This window comes from Hyla sarda, chromosome 7, assembly GCF_029499605.1.
Source record: "Hyla sarda isolate aHylSar1 chromosome 7, aHylSar1.hap1, whole genome shotgun sequence".
NCBI classification, from domain to species: Eukaryota; Metazoa; Chordata; class Amphibia; order Anura; family Hylidae; genus Hyla; species Hyla sarda.
This window is the reverse complement of record NC_079195.1, coordinates 9,408,263-9,429,742: the sequence shown is the minus strand read 5'-3', so window position 1 is coordinate 9,429,742 and position 21,480 is coordinate 9,408,263. Positions and strand designations below refer to the sequence as shown.

Here is a 21,480-nt window from a genome sequence, read left to right as displayed (position 1 = left end):
TCACATCCCTAATTAGAGACCGAGAAGTACGCACAGCCAAGTCGTTCCCCCCCGCGTGCACAACAAGCACGTCCGGGGGACGATCCATCTCCACAAAAGAGTGCACGAACGGGAGGAGCTCCGACCACAAAAGCCCACCCCGCCCCAACCAGCGCACCTGAGCAACGGCCCTAGGGAAACCCAGCTGCCGACCGTCCGGCCTCACCGCAGCCCTCACGCCACCCCTCCGTACGTAAGAGTGACCCACAATCCAAATTAAGCAAGGACTAGCATCTGTAAGACACAAAAGGAACAAATAAAGAGACCACAAACAAAACAATCACCCCCACAACACCTACAGTAAATGAGGCCGGACATACACCTGGAACCGCCCAGACTCCCACCAGCCAATACGCTTGATCACCTCAGCCCCCACCGGGCAGCCTCCGTGGCTGCCCCTATCCGAAACGAATGCGAGCTAAATTCCCCCGCCTCCCGACCAGCCAAAACCACACAACGACGAAAAACCTGAATGAACTGATACCGAGACAAGAACTCACCAGTCACATGCAGCAGCAATGGACCACCAACCCCCGGCCGCAAAAGCCCTGAAACACCTCACCGGACACATAGCCGACTCCCCATGCTCCGCCAAACGGACCAAAAACCCTCTACCCAACTGGTCCGTCTTTGACCTGCGCACAAAACATTCCAAGACTGAATCCACTACACTCACCTCCGTCCACTGCAAACCCCCCGATACCTTCCGACTAGGCGACACCAATTCCGAAACCCTAAAAGCACCAAAAACGTCAACGAAAATGCCAAACGAAACAGCACCACTTCGTAAGCAGACACACACACCTCATCCAACAACGACCCCAACCGTTCCAACAATGCAAAAGAGACCGGCCTGCGCATGTCCCGCGCCGCAGCCCCCTTCCGGAAACCCTTCGCTGCCTGCCGAACCAAAAACGACTTTGTCCCATCCGCCAACCCCCGAACTTTAAACCAAAATGCCAACGCCGTCAGACGCTGACTCAAACCAGAAGCAGACACCCGCTCACCAAAACACCACCCCACATAAAACAGCACTAACGCCTCCCATCCACCAGAACCATCCACCCCACCAACATCAGACAGCAATGCCTCCCACTCACGCCACCACCTACCATACCCTGACCAGGTGGACTGACTCACTGATCGCCGGACCAAAGCAAAGGCATCCCTCAGACCAGCTTCCATAGCCAATCCGGGCATGGACAACCGTGCTCTTCCGCCGCCGGAGCCAACTCCCGGAACCGCTGCCACTGAAAGCGAGACAGAGAATCAGCTATAGTATTCTTCACACCCAGTACATGGCGAGCAATAAAACACGAATTCAACTCAAGCCCCCGGAGTACCAGCCGGCGCAGCAGGCGCACGACAGGCAGAGAAGACGCAGTTTGCGCGTTCACCGCCTGAACCACCCCCAAATTATCACACCAAAAACAGATCTTACGGTTCCTAAACCGAGCACCCCAAATCTCCACAGCCACAAGGATCGGGAACAACTCAAGCAGCGCTAGGTTGCGCACCAGACCAGCCTCCCTCCACTCCCGAGGCCATGTCCCGGCACACCACTGCCCCTGGAAAATAGCCCCAAACCCACAACTACCAGAAGCATCTGTAAACAACTCCAGTGCTTCACTGGACATCAACTCCTCCATAACCAACGACCTCCCATTGTAAGACCTTAGAAATTCCTGCCAAATCAATAAATCCGCCCGCACATCCGCCGACAACCGAACATAATGTTGCGGCCGCCTCACCCCCGCCGTGGCAGCCGCCAACCTCCTACAAAACACACGCCCCATGGGCATAATCCTGCAGGCAAAGTTCAAACGTCCCAACAACGACTGCAAATCTCGCAACTGCAACTTCCGTACCCTGACCGCTCCCGACACAGCCTCCTGCAACTCCCTCAATGTATCCCCTGGCAGCCTGCACTCCATCACCACAGTATCTATCACTATCCCCAAAAACTTAATCTCAGTAGCCGGGCCCTCAGTCTTGTCAGGGGCTAACAGGACCCCAAACCTCCGGGACACACGTTCCATAGTCTGTAGCAAAACCCCACACAAAGCCGACCCCCCCGGCCCCAGAAACAAAAAGTCGTCCAAATAGTGAAGAACTGAACCCACCTGCGCCTCCGGCCGCACCACCCACTCTAGAAACGTGCTAAAATACTCAAAATACGCACAAGAAATAGAGCACCCCATCGGGAGGCACATATCAACAAAAAACCGTCCCTCCCAACAACAACCCAACAAGTGGAAGCTGTCCGGGTGCACGGGGAGCAACCGGAACGCAGCTTCAATATCAGTTTTGGCCAACAAAGCCCCTTGCCCAAACCGCCGCACCCACGTCAAGGCCTCATCAAAAGAGGTGAAAGACACGGCACAAAGGGCAGGGTCGATGCCGTCATTCACCGACGACCCCTACGGATGAGAGAGGTGGTGAATGAGACGGAACTTGTTCTTCTCCTTCTTGGGCACCAGTCCCAGAGGAGACAAGCACAAAGTTGGCAACGGCAAAGACTCAAACGGACCCGCCATACGGTCCAGCGCCACCTCTTTACCAAGCTTCTCTGCCACCACATCCGGATGAGCCAAAGCCGTGGACAAATAACGCACCCCTTCAGTTCGGCCCCCAGACTCACAAGGAATCCGAAAGCCACACTCAAACCCCTCCTTCAGCAACGCAGCTACGCGCCTATCTGGGTACCGGGCGAGGAACGGCAGCATCTCTGCCACCCTCACTGGCGTCGCCCCTCTTTGAGTCAACCTCTCCACCTCCTCTACCCTTGCCCCGCTTGAAGCACCGCGACAAACCGTGCGCGCCGCCACAACCCGAGTATTCGAGCTTGAAGCGGCAGTCCGCCCCAAAGCGACACTGCCCCTCATTGTATTGCCAACAACATCCCTTACCCCCCCCCCCAGCTGACCGCCCAGCCCCTGAGCCCGAGCTGCCGGCCCCTTCCCGAAAGGACTGCTGCCCAGTCCCAGTCTTCGGGCCCGACATGAGGCGCATCCAAAGGCTGATATCCTTATGGTCCCAGCGTAAAGCCGGACGCACAGCCTTCCTCTGGCAGAATAGCTCGTCATACCGGAGCCAAGCGTTACCGCCGTAGACCCTATACGCTTCACCTATCGAATCAAGGTAGCAAAACAACGCCGAGCAATGCTCAGGTGCCTTCTCCCCCACCACGCTCGCCAAGATGGCAAATGCCTGGAGCCAATTAGCGAAAGTGCGAGGTATCAGCCGTTTCCGCCGCCTCTCTTCCTCCTCTTTCTTAGACTCATCAGGCTTCACCCTATCTAAGTTAAACTTCTCCAAAGGGAGCAGGGAAAAAGTTTCCACATACTCCCCCTTCCAAATACGCTCCCGCATCTCCACCTTCAAATGCGCCCCTAACGGACCCTCAAAACAGACATATACCTCACACTTAGCCGAGTCCGCTAAGCGCATGCTATCCACAGCTTTATCAGGCACCACCACCGGCGCCGGCACCCCCGACCCAACCACAGGGGCGGAAACCACCGCCCCAGGCGCCTCCCCCGCAGACGCCGACCCTATACTCGGGGCCACCCCAACCGACCCCGACACTATACCAGGCGCCACCGCAGCCCCCACCTGTTCAACCGCCGCCACCCCACTAACACCGGGACCAAACCCCCCTCCCGAGCCAGACACACCCCACACCGCTGACGGAGACCCCGCTACAGACCCCCCGTGCCCTTGCAACAAAGACCTCACCTCCCGCAACAAATCATACAGTCCCTCGTCCACCCCCGCCCCATCACCCCCGAAGCTGGTGGTGCACTCACCCAACCTCTCTGGGGCGGACTGCCCAGCGGCTGTGGCTCCAGACGATCCCGGATGATCCCTCCTCGAACCCGACTCCTCTCCAGACAGCAAGACACACGCAGCCCGATTGGCCACGGTCGCAGCTCCACGTCGGTCTCCGTCAATGGCCACAGGGGAAGGGGCCAGCCCCCCCCCCCTGGTGTTGACTCTCAGCTCCACCCGTGCCGCACCTCCAGCAGGCGACTCCTGCGGCTCCAAGATCTCCCCTTCTTCCTCAGACGAGCAGTGGGCTGGACTTGTCACCAGACCCCCACGTACCAGATCAGCATGCGAACGACCCGCCAGCCGCAGACCTCCATCCCTGACAGGGGCCTCGGTGGTCACGACACCGGAGCGTCCGATCCTCCCCTCCAGGGTGCAGCAGTCCCCTTCCTCAACAGAGGTGGGCGCACTTCCGGCCACCATCCTTGCCGGAGCACCCGCCGACGAGGCCTCTCCCCGGGCCGCATCGCTCCCACAAGACGCAGGCACACCGGCAGCACTCCTGCAGGCAGCCGCGCTGGACACCTCACTGGCCTCGAGGCCCCTACTCTGCGCCGCTGAGGAAGGCCCTGCCCCCCGCCCCCAGCCGTCACTCACTGGAGACCTGCGTCGAGACTGCCGGGGGAAGGAAGCAGGCGGGCTCTCTCTCCGTCGCACGGTACCTCGGCCCCGCCGGGAAGTCCTCCCAGCACCCCCACTGGCCACGGAGGCCACTGAACGGGCAGGGGAAGCTGGAGGGGTCCCTGCCGGGGACTCCCGGCGACGCCGTGCACGCGGGACCGGCTCCGGGCTGAGTCGCTCAGGCGCCCGGGAACGCCGGGCGCTCGCTCGCGTGGCCACCGGAGCAGGCAGAGCCGCAGCCACTGAGGGGGGGACCCCACAGCTGCCGCTTCAACCACTCGGGACCCCGCTGCAGCACCTCGGCCTGCACCCGTCGCATGATCTCCTCAAGCTGCGAAGCCGTCGCTGGCGAGTCCGACAACTTTCCCTGCTGACCAGTGACTGACCCTCTTATAGTCCTGCAATCTTCCCCCCCCCCCCATCTTCCCGCTCTCCCTACTGACCTATAGTTAACCCCTACTTGCTCCTCATACCCCCCTGTCATGTGCCCCTTCCTTTCCCATACTGTCCTATACAGGGGCTCTCTTACACACACATACATACATACACACACATATACACATACACACACACAGACACACACATACATACATACACACACACACACACACACACACACACACACACATACACACACACACACACATACACACACACACACACACACACACACACACACACATACACACACACACACACACATACATACACACACACACACACACACACACACAGACACACACACACAGACACACACATACAGACACACACACACAGACACACACATACACACACACACATACATACAGACACACACGCATACATACACACACATACATACACACACACATACAGACACACACAGACACACACACACAGAGACACACACATACAGACACACACACACATACACACACACACACACACACACACACACATTGGCCCTTATTTACTAAGATTGTTGTGTAGGTTTCTTTGTGGGTTTTAATTCCCTACAATTTATTTTCCACGGTATTTACTAAGGTTTCCCTACATTTTCCACTTTTCCCTACATTTTGCTTTTTTCACACCTGCTCTGATCTGTCGGGTTTTTCTCAGCTCAAATCCACCACATTTTATGTGGAAACCTTAGTAAATATGTTGGGTTTTTGTGAAAATGTAGGGAACGCGCCCCTTTTCTGAGACCATGCCCTCTTTTCCCGGTGGCCACGCCCCTTTTCGGGTTTTCTTATCAAAATGGAGAGTTAGTCAGGTTTTTTCAATTCTGGCGCAAATTCTGGTGCAAAACCTGACGAAAAATGTTGGGTTTGCAATAGTAAATGAGGGCCATTGAGTTATATATATATATATATATATATATATATATATATATATAGATTATTATTACTATGGGATCAACATCTCATCTAATTAATAGTATCATTATATTACTATTATATTATATCAGTGATGTCATACAGGGCGGGGCTGTGATCACATGTCATTATATTACTATTATATTATATCATATCAGTGATGTGATCACAGCCCTGCCCTGTATGACATGTCATTATATTACTATTATATATCAGTGATGTCATACAGGAGGCAGGGCTGTGTTCACATGTCATTATATTACTATTATATTATATCAGTGATGTCATACAGGGCGGGGTTGTGATCACATGTCATTATATTACTATTATATCAGTGATGTCATACAGGGGGCGGGGCTGTGTTCACATGTCATTATATTACTATTATATTATATCAGTGATGTCATACAGGGCGGGGTTGTGATCACATGTCATTATATTACTATTATATCAGTGATGTCATACAGGGTGGGGCTGTGATCACATGTCATTATATTACTATTATATTATATCAGTGATGTCATACAGGGGGTGGGGCTGTGATCACATGTCATTATATTACTATTATATTATGTCAGTGATGTCATACAGGGCGGGGCTGTGATCACATGTCATTATATTACTATTATATTATATCAGTGATGTCATACAGGGCGGGGCTGTGATCACATGTCATTATATTACTAATATATTATATCAGTGATGTCATACAGGAGGCGGGGCTGTGATCACATGTCATTATATTACTATTATATTATATCAGTGATGTGATCACAGCCCTGCCCTGTATGACATGTCATTATATTACTATTATATATCAGTGATGTCATACAGGGCGGGGCTGTGATCACATGTCATTATAATACTATTATATCAGTGATGTCATACAGGGGGCGGGGCTGTGATCACATGTTATTATATTACTATTTTATTATATTAGTGATGTCATACAGGGGACGGGGCTATGATCACATGTCATTATATTACTATTATATTATATCAGTGATGTGATCACAGCCCTGCCCTGTATGACATGTCATTATATTACTATTATATATCAGTGATGTCATACAGGGCGGGGCTGTGATCACATGTCATTATATTATATCAGTGATGTCATACAGTAGGCGGGGCTGTGTTCACATGTCATTATATTACTATTATATTATATCAGTGATGTCATACAGGGCGGGGCTGTGATCACATGTCATTATATTACTATTATGTTATATCAGTGATGTCATACAGGAGGCGGGGCTGTGATCACGTCATTATATATATACAGTGGTCCCTCAACATACGATGGTAAATCGTTCCAAACGAGCCATCGTTTGTCGAATCCATCGTATGTTGAGGGATTCGTGCAATGTAAAGTATAGGAAGCTGTACTCACCTGTCCCCGCCGCTCCCGATGGTGACCCCGGGCCTCCGCTGGGCTCTCCTGGTCTTCTCCGGTCCTCTGCTGTCTTCCGCAAGCCATTCCTATTGGATGGCGTGCGCAGCAGCGTATTGACGTCATCAGAGAGGGCCGAGAAGACACCGGAAGACCAGCGCTGGACCCGCAGGGCACCCCGGAGCATCATGGAGGGGTAAGTAATACTTACCGCACCACACAGAGAACATTAAGCTGCTATCCGGCAGCAGCTTAAGCATTTTGCACTGTCGGATAGCACTTAATGCGATGGCCCTGACATAAAAAAGCATTGTATGTCGATTTCATCATATGTCTGGGCCATCGTAGGTCAGGGGGGGGGGGTCACTGTATTATATTATATCAGTGATATACAGGGGGCGGGGCTGTGATCACATGTCATTATATATATACAGTGGTCCCTCAACATACAAAAGTTTGTCGAATCCATCTTATGTTGAGGGATTCGTGCAATGTAAAGTATAGGAAGCTGTACTCACCTGTCCCCGACGCTCCCGATGGTGACCCCGGGCCTCCGCTGGGCTCTCCTGGTCTTCTCCGGTCCTCTTCTGTCTTCTCCGGTCCTCTTCTGTCTTCTCTGGTCCTCTGCTGTCTTCCGCAAGGCCTTACTGGGCCTGCGTAGCAACGTCATTACACCGCTGCGTATGCCATTCCTATTGGATGACGTGCGCAGCAGCATATTGACGTCATCGGAGAGGGCCGAGAAGACACCGGAAGACCAGCGCTGGACCCGGAGGGCAACCCGGAGCATCGTGGAGGGGTAAGTAATACTTACCGCACCACACGGGGAACATTAAGCTGCTATCCGGCAGCAGCTTAAGCATTTTGCGCTGCCGGATAGCACTTAATGCGATGGCCCCGACATAAAAAAGCATCGTATGTCGATTTGATCATATGTCGGGGCCATCATAGGTCGGGGGGTCACTGTATTATATTATATCAGTGATATACAGGGGGCGGGGCTGTGATCACATGTCATTATAATACTATTATATCAGTGATGTCATACAGGGGGCGGGGCTGTGATCACATGTCATTATATTACTATTATATTATATTAGTGATGTCATACAGGGGGCGGGGCTGTGACTACCTCACAGACATGATATACTGGTTGGACTCGTTGCTCCATTATTAAGAGACCACACAGACTCCAGGCTTCTTCTCATCTACTGTGTATTTATTATTGCAGATAGAGGTAATGCAGGGTCAGACATATGTAAACTTTCAGGCACCGTGTGGTTCCCGCGGAGATAAAGGGGGTCTCCGCTGAACCGGTCATATGACCCGTCACTTACACAGGAAATACAACAGATTCAAATAATGCAAATCCCTTAATATTGATAAGAGAGAGAATATTGAGGCTCGTAAACCCCGAGCGGAAGGAGTCGGGGCAGCGAGTAAGCTTGGATTTTACTTTTTTTTTTTGTTTTTGTTGTAAAATCATCAGCAGAAATATAAATTACATCCAAATCCCAGAATAAAAACAGCAAGAAAAAAAGAAAGAGGCAGCAACAAAGATCTGTACATTATATATAAAATATACATATAAATAATAAAGCGCCCCCTAGAGGACGGAAAGGTTAAAACATTCAAGAGCCGAAAGAAAAAGAAAAATTCCGGAGAAGTGCAAGTTTTGGTAAATTTAGGAAATATTCTAAATCAATGTAAGATACTCTTTAACTTGTCGTCTACTGGTCCGAAGATACGTCGTGCCTTTTGCGCGTTTCACGCTGCGTTCAGTGGCGTCCTTCAGATGTGAACGCCATGGTGCATGAAACATAAATAAATAATGTTCTACCTAGATCAATGGTCTCCAAACTGTGGACCTCCAGCTGTTGCAAAACTACAACTCCCAGCATGCCCGGACAGCCGTTGGCTGTCCGGGCATGCTGGGAGTTGTAGTTTTGCAACAGCTGGAGGCACACTGCTTGGGAAACACTGTCAGACACGCAACATCCGTGACAGCGAAGTGGTGATCATTTCCATTTGCCAGGGCTTTATTTTTGGCGTTACGAACAGGACACGTGTTTTCACTTGCTGGTTGCTAGAGAGCAGTGCATTGTGGGAGCTTAGGTTTCACAGCTTAGGTCACATGATGGACAGAGGGGGGTGGAGCTAAATGCATCCATGCATTTCCTAACTGTAACTGGGTCAGGTGATCACCAGCCTGACCCACATCATGCCTAGAACTGTATCTATAAGTTATGATGTCGCAGCAGAATTTGCGGATACAGCTCAGTATAAGACCTGATGTAACTGCAGAATTACGAGCGCAGCTCTGGATGCGACTGGAGGATAAGACCTGACGTAACTGCAGAATTACGAGCGCAGCTCTGGATGCGACTGGAGGATAAGACCTGACGTAACTGCAGAATTACGAGCGCAGCTCTGGATGCGACTGGAGGATAAGACCTGACGTAACTGCAGAATTACGAGCGCAGCTCTGGATGCGACTAGAGGATAAGACCTGACGTAACTGCAGAATTACGAGCGCAGCTCTGGATGCGACTAGAGGATAAGACCTGACGTAACTGCAGAATTACGAGCGCAGCTCTGGATGCGACTAGAGGATAAGACCTGACGTAACTGCAGAATTACGAGCGCAGCTCTGGATGCGACTAGAGGATAAGACCTGACGTAACTGCAGAATTACGAGCGCAGCTCTGGATGCGACTAGAGGATAAGACCTGACGTAACTGCAGAATTACGAGCGCAGCTCTGGATGCGACTAGAGGATAAGACCTGACGTAACTGCAGAATTACGAGCGCAGCTCTGGATGCGACTAGAGGATAAGACCTGACGTAACTGCAGAATTACGAGCGCAGCTCTGGATGCGACTAGAGGATAAGACCTGACGTAACAGCAGAATTACGAGCGCAGCTCTGGATGCGACTAGAGGATAAGACCTGACGTAACTGCAGAATTACGAGCGCAGCTCTGGATGCGACTAGAGGATAAGACCTGATGTAACTGCAGAATTACGAAAGCAGCTCTGGATGCGACTAGAGGATAAGACCTGATGTAACTGGAGAATTACGAACGCAGCTCTGGATGCGACTAGAGGATAAGACCTGACGTAACAGCAGAATTACGAACGCAGCTCTGGATGCGACTAGAGGATAAGACCTGACGTAACTGCAGAATTACGAGCGCAGCTCTGGATGCGACTAGAGGATAAGACATGACGTAACTACACAATTGCTTTTGCAGGATCAGTACAAGACAAGTAAAGAATTTTTTAAATGTTACAATATTTTCATGGTGTGATTCCTCGTGCACCTGCTGGGGCTGTAAACAAGAAACTAAATGAAAACCTTCCATGGCATTTAGGGCAAGGCGGAAGACTGGGCAAAATGTAGTATTTTTTTAAATTTTTTTTGGTTGCTCAATTTTTTTTTTTTGGGTCGTCCTTGTCCCTTTAATTCACTTTCACAGATCGAAATCAGCAGCCAAAATACGTTCTCTCTTCAGCGGCCGGTGGGCGCGGGGGGGTGGAGCTACTGATCTCTAGAAGCTGAGCAGTACGAAGCGGGAGTCCATTATAAAGTGACCCTATAATAAGCGGCTCAGGCCCCGTGGCGGGTGACAGGTGGGCGTTATATAAGTGGAGGCGCCATGCTACATCACAGCGGGCGGCGCGGAGCGAGTTGGGGACATGCTTGGGGGGGGGGGGGGAGGGGCATCAAAGACCAGGTCGACTCTATCTGCTCAGGTGCCAGTCTGTACACGGGGCGGTCGGACACATTTTCCGCCTTAACACCATGAGGTTTCGGAGATTCATAGTGAATGGTGGTGGTGAACATTTGGCGCCATTGTGTACTGTTCTGTATGTTGCTGGGGCGATGTCCTTGTCGACCTGGAATTGTTACCATAAAACGGTTTAAGGCGATCTTCACTGCTGGCGTTTCTGGTTGCGCAGTGGCGTCTCCCTTGGACCGGACAATATTGGCCATGACAGCCGCCATCAGATCCCGTCGATCACCTGATCCAGAGGCGCTGGTAGTGAAGGGCTCCTTTAAGAACAGAGGCCTGAGCCAGTGCTGGAGCAAAAGTCACAAGAAGGCAGAGAAAGGGGGCGGAGTCTAATTTAAGAAATCAATGTTGACTTTTACGCTTTTAGAGGTGGCAACGTCAATGGCGGTGGCCTTGATCTCAGTGTCCCCAAACTGCATGATGGTTTGAATCTCCCTGCGGGTCAGGGCCGGCGAGCCCTCCACCCCGGTCAGGTCGAGCCGTAGCGTGCCGCACTTGCGCACTCCGGGGTCGCTGATGAAGTTGACGTCTTCCTTCTCCGAGCTGTAGACGTTGATGATGATCAAGAGCTGGGAGGGCTTGGCTGGCGTGTAGCTGCGTTTCACCGTCTCCCCCAGAGCCACCGATTGGTCGACCAGGATGAACTTATCGAAGACGTCGGTGCACCACCGCGTGCCGTCCTTCAGCAGGAGCTTCTCTGCCGGGTGTTTTCCTTCCACGTACCGGTTCAGGACGCCCACGCCGTACGTCATTGGGGAGCGCCGGACTTTGATGACGGCGGGATCCAGGCCGAATAGGACGGCTCCTTTAAGGATGGTTAAACCCACGTCGTGGGGGATGATGACGCGGCACTTGTCTCCGAAGGCTTTCTGTACAGCCTGCTGCAGAAGGGGCGACTCCGCAAAACCCCCCACCAGGAAGAGGAACTTCACTCCGCTCACCTCCGGCTTCTGGAAGAGGTCGGCTGCAGAGCAAGAAAACGGGTGTAAATGGGGAGCAAGTGTGGAACCCAATACTACACACTGTCACTGCACACACCCCTGCATTACACTGCACCCCCCCCCTGCATTACACTGCACCCCCCCCCTGCATTACACTGCACCCCCCCCCTGCATTACACTGCACACAACCCCCCTGCATTACACTGCACACATTCACCCCCTGCATTACACTGCACACATTCACCCCCTGCATTACACTGCACACATTCACCCCCTGCACTACACTGGACTCACACCCTGCATTACACTGCACTCACCCCCCTGCATTACACTGCACTCAGCCCCTGCATTACACTACACACACACACACACACACACACACCCTGTATTACACTGCACCCCCCCCCCTGCATTACACTGCACACATTCACCCCCTGCATTACACTGCACACATTCACCCCCTGCACTACACTGCACACATTCACCCCCTGCACTACACTGGACTCACACCCTGCATTACACTGCACTCACCCCCCTGCATTACACTGCACTCAGCCCCTGCATTACACTACACACACACACACACACACACACACCCTGCATTACACTGCACCCCCCCCCCCCTGCATTACACTGCACACATTCACCCCCTGCATTACACTGCACACATTCACCCCCTGCATTACACTGCACACATTCACCCCCTGCATTACACTGCACACATTCACCCCCTGCATTACACTGCACACATTCACCCCCTGCACTACACTGGACTCACACCCTGCATTACACTGCACTCACCCCCCTGCATTACACTGCACTCAGCCCCTGCATTACACTACACACACACACACACACACACACACACCCTGCATTACACTGCACCCCCCCCCCCCTGCACTACACTGGATTCACCCCCTGCATTACACTGCAAACCCCCCCCCCTCCCGCATTACACTGCAACCCCCCCCCCCTGTATTACACTGCACTCAGCCCCTGCATACACCCCCTGCATTACACTGCACACACACACATCCTGCATAACACTGCAAACCCTCCAGCATTACACTGCACACACACACACACACACCCTGCATTACACTGCAAACCCTCCTGCATTACACTGCGCGCGCACACACACACCCTGCATTACACTGCACCCCCCTGCATTACACTGCACTCACCCCCCTGCATTACACTGCACTCAGCCCCTGCATACACCCCCCAATATTACACTGCACCCCCCCCCCCAACATTACACAGCATACACCCCCCTGCATTACACTGCATATACCCCCCTGCATACTACCCCCAATATTACACTGCACCCCCCCAACATTACACAGCATACACCCCCCTGCATTACACCGCATTCAGGTACCTACATTACACGGCACACCCCACTGAATTACACTGCCCTGCAACTTTTACTTAAAGGGGTACTCCGCCCCTAGACATCATATCCCCTATCAAAAGGATAAGGGATAAGATGTCTGATTGTGTGGGGCCCGCTGCTGGGGTCCCCCGCGATCTCCCTGCTGCACCCATTGTTTGTTTAGAGCATCGGGTGCCGGATGACTAGCGATGCGGGGCGGAGGCTCGTGTCGTCACGGCCACGCCTCGCTCGTGACATACGTCACGCCCCCTCACATAGACTTGCATTGAGGGGGCGTGGCTGTGACATCACGGGCCTCCGCCCTGCATCGCCAGACATGTACCGGATGTCTGGGATGCCGCAGGTCTAAAGGTTATATCAGTACTGGAGCGATATAAGAGGATGATATCAGTCACATATGATGTAATATATAGAGGTTATATCAGTACTGGAGCGTTATAAGAGGATGATATCAGTCACATATGATGTAATATATAGAGGTTATATCAGTACTGGAGCGATATAAGAGGATGATATCATCACATATGATGTAATATATAGAGGTTATATCAGTACTGGAGCGATATAAGAGGATGATATCAGTCACATATGTAATATATAGAGGTTATATCAGTACTGGAGCGTTATAAGAGGATGATATCAGTCACATATGTAATATATAGAGATTATATCAGTACTGGAGCGTTATAAGAGGATGATATCAGTCACATATGATGTAATATATAGAGATTATATCAGTACTGGAGCGATATAAGAGGATGATATCAGTCACATATGATGTAACATATATAGAGGTTATATCAGTACTGGAGTGTTATAAGAGGATGATATCAGTCACATATGATGTAATATATAGAGATTATATCAGTACTGGAGCGTTATAAGAGGATGATATCAGTCACATATGATGTAATATATAGAGGTTATATCAGTACTGGAGCGTTATAAGAGGATGATATCAGTCACATATGATGTAATATATGGAGGTTATATCAGTACTGGAGTGTTATAAGAGGATGATATCAGTCACATATGATGTAATATATATAGAGGTTATATCAGTACTGGAGCGTTATAAGAGGATGATATCAGTCACATATGATGTAATATATAGAGGTTATATCAGTACTGGAGTGTTATAAGAGGATGATATCAGTCACATATGATGTAATATATATAGAGGTTATATCAGTACTGGAGCGTTATAAGAGGATGATATCAGTCACATATGATGTAATATATGGAGGTTATATCAGTACTGGAGCGTTATAAGAGGATGATATCAGTCACATATGATGTAATATATAGAGATTATATCAGTACTGGAGCGATATAAGAGGATGATATCAGTCACATATAATGTAATATATAGAGATTATATCAGTACTGGAGCGTTATAAGAGGATGATATCAGTCACATATGATGTAATATATAGAGGTTATATCAGTACTGGAGCGTTATAAGAGGATGATATCAGTCACATATGATGTAATATATAGAGGTTATATCACTACTGGAGCGATATAAGAGGATGATATCAGTCACATATGATGTAATATATAGAGGTTATATCAGTAATGGAGCGTTATAAGAGGATGATATCAGTCACATATGTAATATATATAGAGATTATATCAGTACTGGAGCGATATAAGAGGATGATATCAGTCACATGATGTAATATATAAAGGTTATATCAGTACTGGAGCGTTATAAGAGGATGATATCAGTCACATATGATGTAATATATAGAGATTATATCAGTACTGGAGCATTATAAGAGGATGATATCAGTCACATATGTAATATATAGAGGTTATATCAGTACTGGAGCGTTATAAGAGGATGATATCAGTCACATATGATGTAATATATAGAGGTTATATCAGTACTGGAGCGTTATAATAGGATGATATCAGTCACATATGATGTAATATATAGAGATTATATCAGTACTGGAGCGTTATAAGAGGATGATATCAGTCACATATGATGTAATATATAGAGGTTATATCAGTACTGGAGCGTTATAAGAGGAGCGGCTGATATCAGTCACATATGATGTAATATATATAGAGGTTATATCAGTACTGGAGTGTTATAAGAGGATGATATCAGTCACATATGATGTAATATATAGAGGTTATATCAGTACTGGAGTGTTATAAGAGGATGATATCAGTCACATATGATGTAATATATATAGAGGTTATATCAGTACTGGAGCGTTATAAGAGGATGATATCAGTCACATATAATGTAATATATAGAGATTATATCAGTACTGGAGCGATATAAGAGGATGATATCAGTCACATATAATGTAATATATAGAGATTATATCAGTACTGGAGCGTTATAAGAGGATGATATCAGTCACATATGATGTAATATATAGAGGTTATATCAGTACTGGAGCGTTATAAGAGGATGATATCAGTCACATATGATGTAATATATAGAGGTTATATCACTACTGGAGCGATATAAGAGGATGATATCAGTCACATATGATGTAATATATAGAGGTTATATCAGTAATGGAGCGTTATAAGAGGATGATATCAGTCACATATGTAATATATATAGAGATTATATCAGTACTGGAGCGATATAAGAGGATGATATCAGTCACATGATGTAATATATAAAGGTTATATCAGTACTGGAGCGTTATAAGAGGATGATATCAGTCACATATGATGTAATATATAGAGATTATATCAGTACTGGAGCATTATAAGAGGATGATATCAGTCACATATGTAATATATAGAGGTTATATCAGTACTGGAGCGTTATAAGAGGATGATATCAGTCACATATGATGTAATATATAGAGGTTATATCAGTACTGGAGCGTTATAATAGGATGATATCAGTCACATATGATGTAATATATAGAGATTATATCAGTACTGGAGCGTTATAAGAGGATGATATCAGTCACATATGTAATATATAGAGATTATATCAGTACTGGAGCGTTATAAGAGGATGATATCAGTCACATATGATGTAATATATAGAGGTTATATCAGTACTGGAGCGTTATAATAGGATGATATCAGTCACATATGATGTAATATATAGAGGTTATATCAGTACTGGAGTGTTATAAGAGGATGATATCAGTCACATATGATGTAATATATAGAGGTTATATCAGTACTGGAGCGTTATAAGAGGAGCGGCTGATATCAGTCACATATGATGTAATATATATAGAGGTTATATCAGTACTGGAGCGTTATAAGAGGATGATATCAGTCACATATAATGTAATATATAGAGGTTATATCAGTACTGGAGCGTTATAAGAGGATGATATCAGTCACATATGTAATATATAGAGGTTATATCAGTACTGGAGCATTATAAGAGGATGATATCAGTCACATATGTAATATATAGAGGTTATATCAGTACTGGAGCGTTATAAGAGGATGATATCAGTCACATATGATGTAATATATAGAGGTTATATCAGTACTGGAGCGTTATAATAGGATGATATCAGTCACATATGATGTAATATATAGAGATTATATCAGTACTGGAGCGTTATAAGAGGATGATATCAGTCACATATGATGTAATATATAGAGGTTATATCAGTACTGGAGCGTTATAAGAGGATGATATCAGTCACATATAATATATAGAGGTTATATCAGTACTGGAGCGTTATAAGAGGATGATATCAGTCACATATGATGTAATATATATAGAGGTTATATCAGTACTGGAGCGTTATAAGAGGATGATATCAGTCACATATGATGTTTATGCTCCAGTACTGATATACAGTGTCTGGCCCTTTAAGACATCCAGTTCTGCTTCTTCTTGGGCTCTGTTCACATCACGTTCTCTATTCCTGTGACTTACACAAGTGATCGATTATATGATCCACGGTCGGCTTGAATAGAGCGTTCATGGCGTCCGGATTCATGCGCAGCATCCCCTGAGACGACCACTTCACAAAGTCCACACTGAGGAGGAGAGAGAAGGGGGGCAGACATGGCGGACATCACTACTGGGGGACCCAATGTGAGAAGTATATGGAGGAGGAGGGGACTAGAACAACCAATCAGATCGCTGCTTTCATTTTTCAGAGGCTTTTTTTTTTTTAAATGAAACAATTTTGGTTGCTATGGGCAACTGAAAGATTCTTCCTCTGCACAGGTTTTGATAAGTCTCCCCATATATGTATACAATGTATCACTCCCATCATCCCTGACCCCAGGAGATCACAATCTAATCTATCATACAATGTATCACTCCCATCATCCCTGACCCCAGGAGATCACAATCTAATCTCCTATCACATACAATGTATCACTCCCATCATCCCTGACCCCAGGAGATCACAATCTAATCTCCTATCACATACAATGTATCACTCCCATCATCCCTGACCCCAGGAGCTCACAATCTAATCTCCTATCACATACAATGTATCACTCCCATCATCCCTGACCCCAGGAGATCACAATCTAATCTCCTATCACATACAATGTATCACTCCCATCATCCCTGACCCCAGGAGCTCACTATCTAATCTCCTATCACATACAATGTATCACTCCCATCATCCCTGACCCCAGGAGCTCACAATCTAGTCTATCACATACAATGTATCACTCCCATCATCCCTGACCCCAGGAGCTCACAATCTAATCTCCTATCACATACAATGTATCACTCCCATCATCCCTGACCCCAGGAGCTCACAATCTATTCTCCTATCACATACAATGTATCACTCCCATCATCCCTGACCCCAGGAGCTCACAATCTAATCTCCTATCATACAATGTATCACTCCCATCATCCCTGACCCCAGGAGCTCACAATCTAATCTCCTATCATACAATGTATCACTCCCATCATCCCTGACCCCAGGAGATCACAATCTAATCTCCTATCATACAATGTATCACTCCCATCATCCCTGACCCCAGGAGATCACAATCTAATCTCCTATCACATACAATGTATCACTCCCATCATCCCTGACCCCCAGGAGATCACAATCTAATCACCTATCATACAATGTATCACTCCCATCATCCCTGACCCCCAGGAGATCACAATCTAATCTCCTATCATACAATGTATCACTCCCATCATCCCTGACCCCAGGAGCTCACAATCTAATCTCCTATCACATACAATGTATCACTCCCATCATCCCTGACCCCAGGAGCTCACAATCTAATCTCCTATCATACAATGTATCACTCCCATCATCCCTGACCCCAGGAGATCACAATCTAATCTATCATACAATGTATCACTCCCATCATCCCTGACCCCAGGAGCTCACAATCTAATCTCCTATCATACAATGTATCACTCCCATCATCCCTGACCCCAGGAGCTCACAATCTAATCTCCTATTATACAATGTATCACTCCCATCATCCCTGACCCCAGGAGCTCACAATCTAATCTCCTATCATACAATGTATCACTCCCATCATCCCTGACCCCAGGAGCTCACAATCTAATCTCCTATTATACAATGTATCACTCCCATCATCCCTGACCCCAGGAGCTCACAATCTAATCTCCTATCATACAATGTATCACTCCTATCATCCCTGACCCTAGGAGCTCACAATCTAATCTCCTAACATACAATGTATCACTCCCATCATCCCTGACCCCAGGAGATCACAATCTAATCTCCTATCATACAATGTATCACTCCCATCATCCCTGACCCCAGGAGCTCACAATCTAATCTCCTATCATACAATGTATCACTCCCATCATCCCTGACCCCAGGAGATCACAATCTATTCTCCTATCATACAATGTATCACTCCCATCATCCCTGACCCCAGGAGCTCACAATCTAATCTCCTATCATACAATGTATCACTCCCATCATCCCTGACCCCAGGAGCTCACAATCTAATCTCCTATCACATACAATGTATCACTCCCATCATCCCTGACCCCAGGAGATCACAATCTAATCTCCTATCATACAATGTATCACTCCCATCATCCCTGACCCCAGGAGCTCACAATCTAATCTCCTATCATACAATGTATCACTCCTATCATCCCTGACCCCAGGAGCTCACAATCTAATCTATCACATACAATGTATCACTCCCATCATCTCTGACCCCAGGAGCTCACAATCTAATCTCCTATCACATACAATGTATCACTCCCATCATCCCTGACCCCAGGAGCTCACAATCTATTCTCCTATCATACAATGTATCACTCCCATCATCCCTGGTGTATTTCCGGGAGGCTCGGGACTCACTTGCTCTTGCGCAGGGCGTGCTCCACGCTGTGACCTCTGAACTTTTTGTAGTAGTCGATGAAGGAGAAGGGTAAGGTGATGTTCAGCGGGTTGGTCCTGTCGGGCGCCGCCGCTCTTTTTCGTGACTCGAAGGCGATCATGAGGTCGACCCAGGCGGCCGGGCGCTTCACCTTGAACTGGTCGATGAAGTCGTCTCCGAAAATTTTGCACAAAAGTTTCTCGAACTCGTAATCCACCCCGAGCGAGCCGTAGGGCCCCCCTGTATAGAGGAGGAGAGCGTCACTGATACAGACCGATAATACGGAAACTCTGATCATCCGGAATCTGACAGCTCAGATACAGGGTGAGATACACTCACCAGCGGAGTGTATCCAACAATGCCTCTGTCACATGATCTGTCAGCCATGTTGGCGAAGCAATGGAATCTCTGAGCTAATATATTATATATATATATATATATATATATATATCTATATTTTTTTTTTTTTTTACAATCTATTTTATATAATATATTAGATATATATATTTGATATTTTATATTATATATATATATATATATATATTTGATATTATATAATATATATATTTTATATTATATATATATTTTATATTTTATATTATATATATATTTTATATTTTATATTATATATTTTATATTTTATATTATATATTTTATATTTTATATTATATATATATATTTTATATTATATATATATTTTATATTATATATATATTTTATATTATATATATATATATATATATATATTTTATATTATATATTATATATATATATATATATTTTATATTATATAATATATATATTTTTTTATATTATAATATATATATTTTTTATATATTATATAATATATATATATTATATTATATAATATATATATATATATATATATATATTTTTTTTTTTTTTATATTATATAATATATATTTTTTGTGTGTGTAAGATATATATTATATATATATGGACATGTACAACGAACTGTACAAAAACGGAACTCGCATTTAATATTCAACCCATTGACTTCTATGACTAAATAAAAACATTATCAGGGCAGCTATAGTAAAAAATTATGCAGATTAAAAAATTATAATAATTTTGTAAACGGATGTGATATATACAAGAGTGTGATTGAGCCCTTCAGCTTTAGGCTGGTATGGGCTGGTACAGGTTTTGAACCACAGGCCCAGGAACTCCAGGAACCAGCATGTGAAACACAATCTCCTGTTCTTAATGCCACAAATAAAGCCCCCGCAATGGAGCTGTTGGGTTCACCAACTGGCTGTGATGGATGTTGTGTGTGTTATTGACAGTGTTTTCCAAGCAGTGAGCCTCCAGCTGTTGCAAAACTACAATTCCCAGCATGCCCGGACAGCCTTTTGCTGTCCGGGCATGCTGGGAGTTGTAGTTTTGCAGTTGCCGGAGGCAAACTGCTTGGGAAACACTGTCCCATTTAATGACAGTATGAAGAAAGTAGATATCGTACAATGGTGAAGACTCATTTACATAAATATGAGTGCTGGCCCTTTAAATGAAATAGAGAATAGAGAAGGAGGGCGGAGTTATAAAAGGGACAACCCCCAAGGAGCCAGTTTTGGAAGTTGGTGTTATTGTTGGCGTAGAGTACGGCTCAGGTGATAGGACCAGATGGAATCGGGAAAGGGGAGGGAAGATTTATTATAAATACTGTACCTGACGCCTTGTATAGTTCCTTTAGGTGACCTTCCGGTAAGCGGATCTGGTGGACGGTCAGGTCTACGGTGCCTCCCCCGCAGTCCACCACCACATACCGATCCCCTGTGAAA

General features: G+C 46.8%; 1 protein-coding gene across 1 annotated transcript in view; it reads right to left on the bottom strand.

The window, feature by feature from the left end:
* Positions 1-11,061: 11,061 nt before the first annotated feature.
* The window catches only part of HSPA12A (heat shock protein family A (Hsp70) member 12A), a 54,236-nt gene continuing 43,817 nt past the window's right edge, over positions 11,062-21,480 (bottom strand). The window contains exons 9-12 of the mRNA XM_056529552.1: positions 21,368-21,472; positions 19,663-19,921; positions 17,262-17,365; positions 11,062-11,999 (exon numbers count right to left, since the gene is read on the bottom strand). Of these exons, the coding sequence (XP_056385527.1) occupies positions 11,365-11,999; positions 17,262-17,365; positions 19,663-19,921; positions 21,368-21,472 (1,103 nt within the window). The 3' untranslated portion in view covers positions 11,062-11,364. The remainder of the gene's footprint in view (positions 12,000-17,261; positions 17,366-19,662; positions 19,922-21,367; positions 21,473-21,480) is intronic.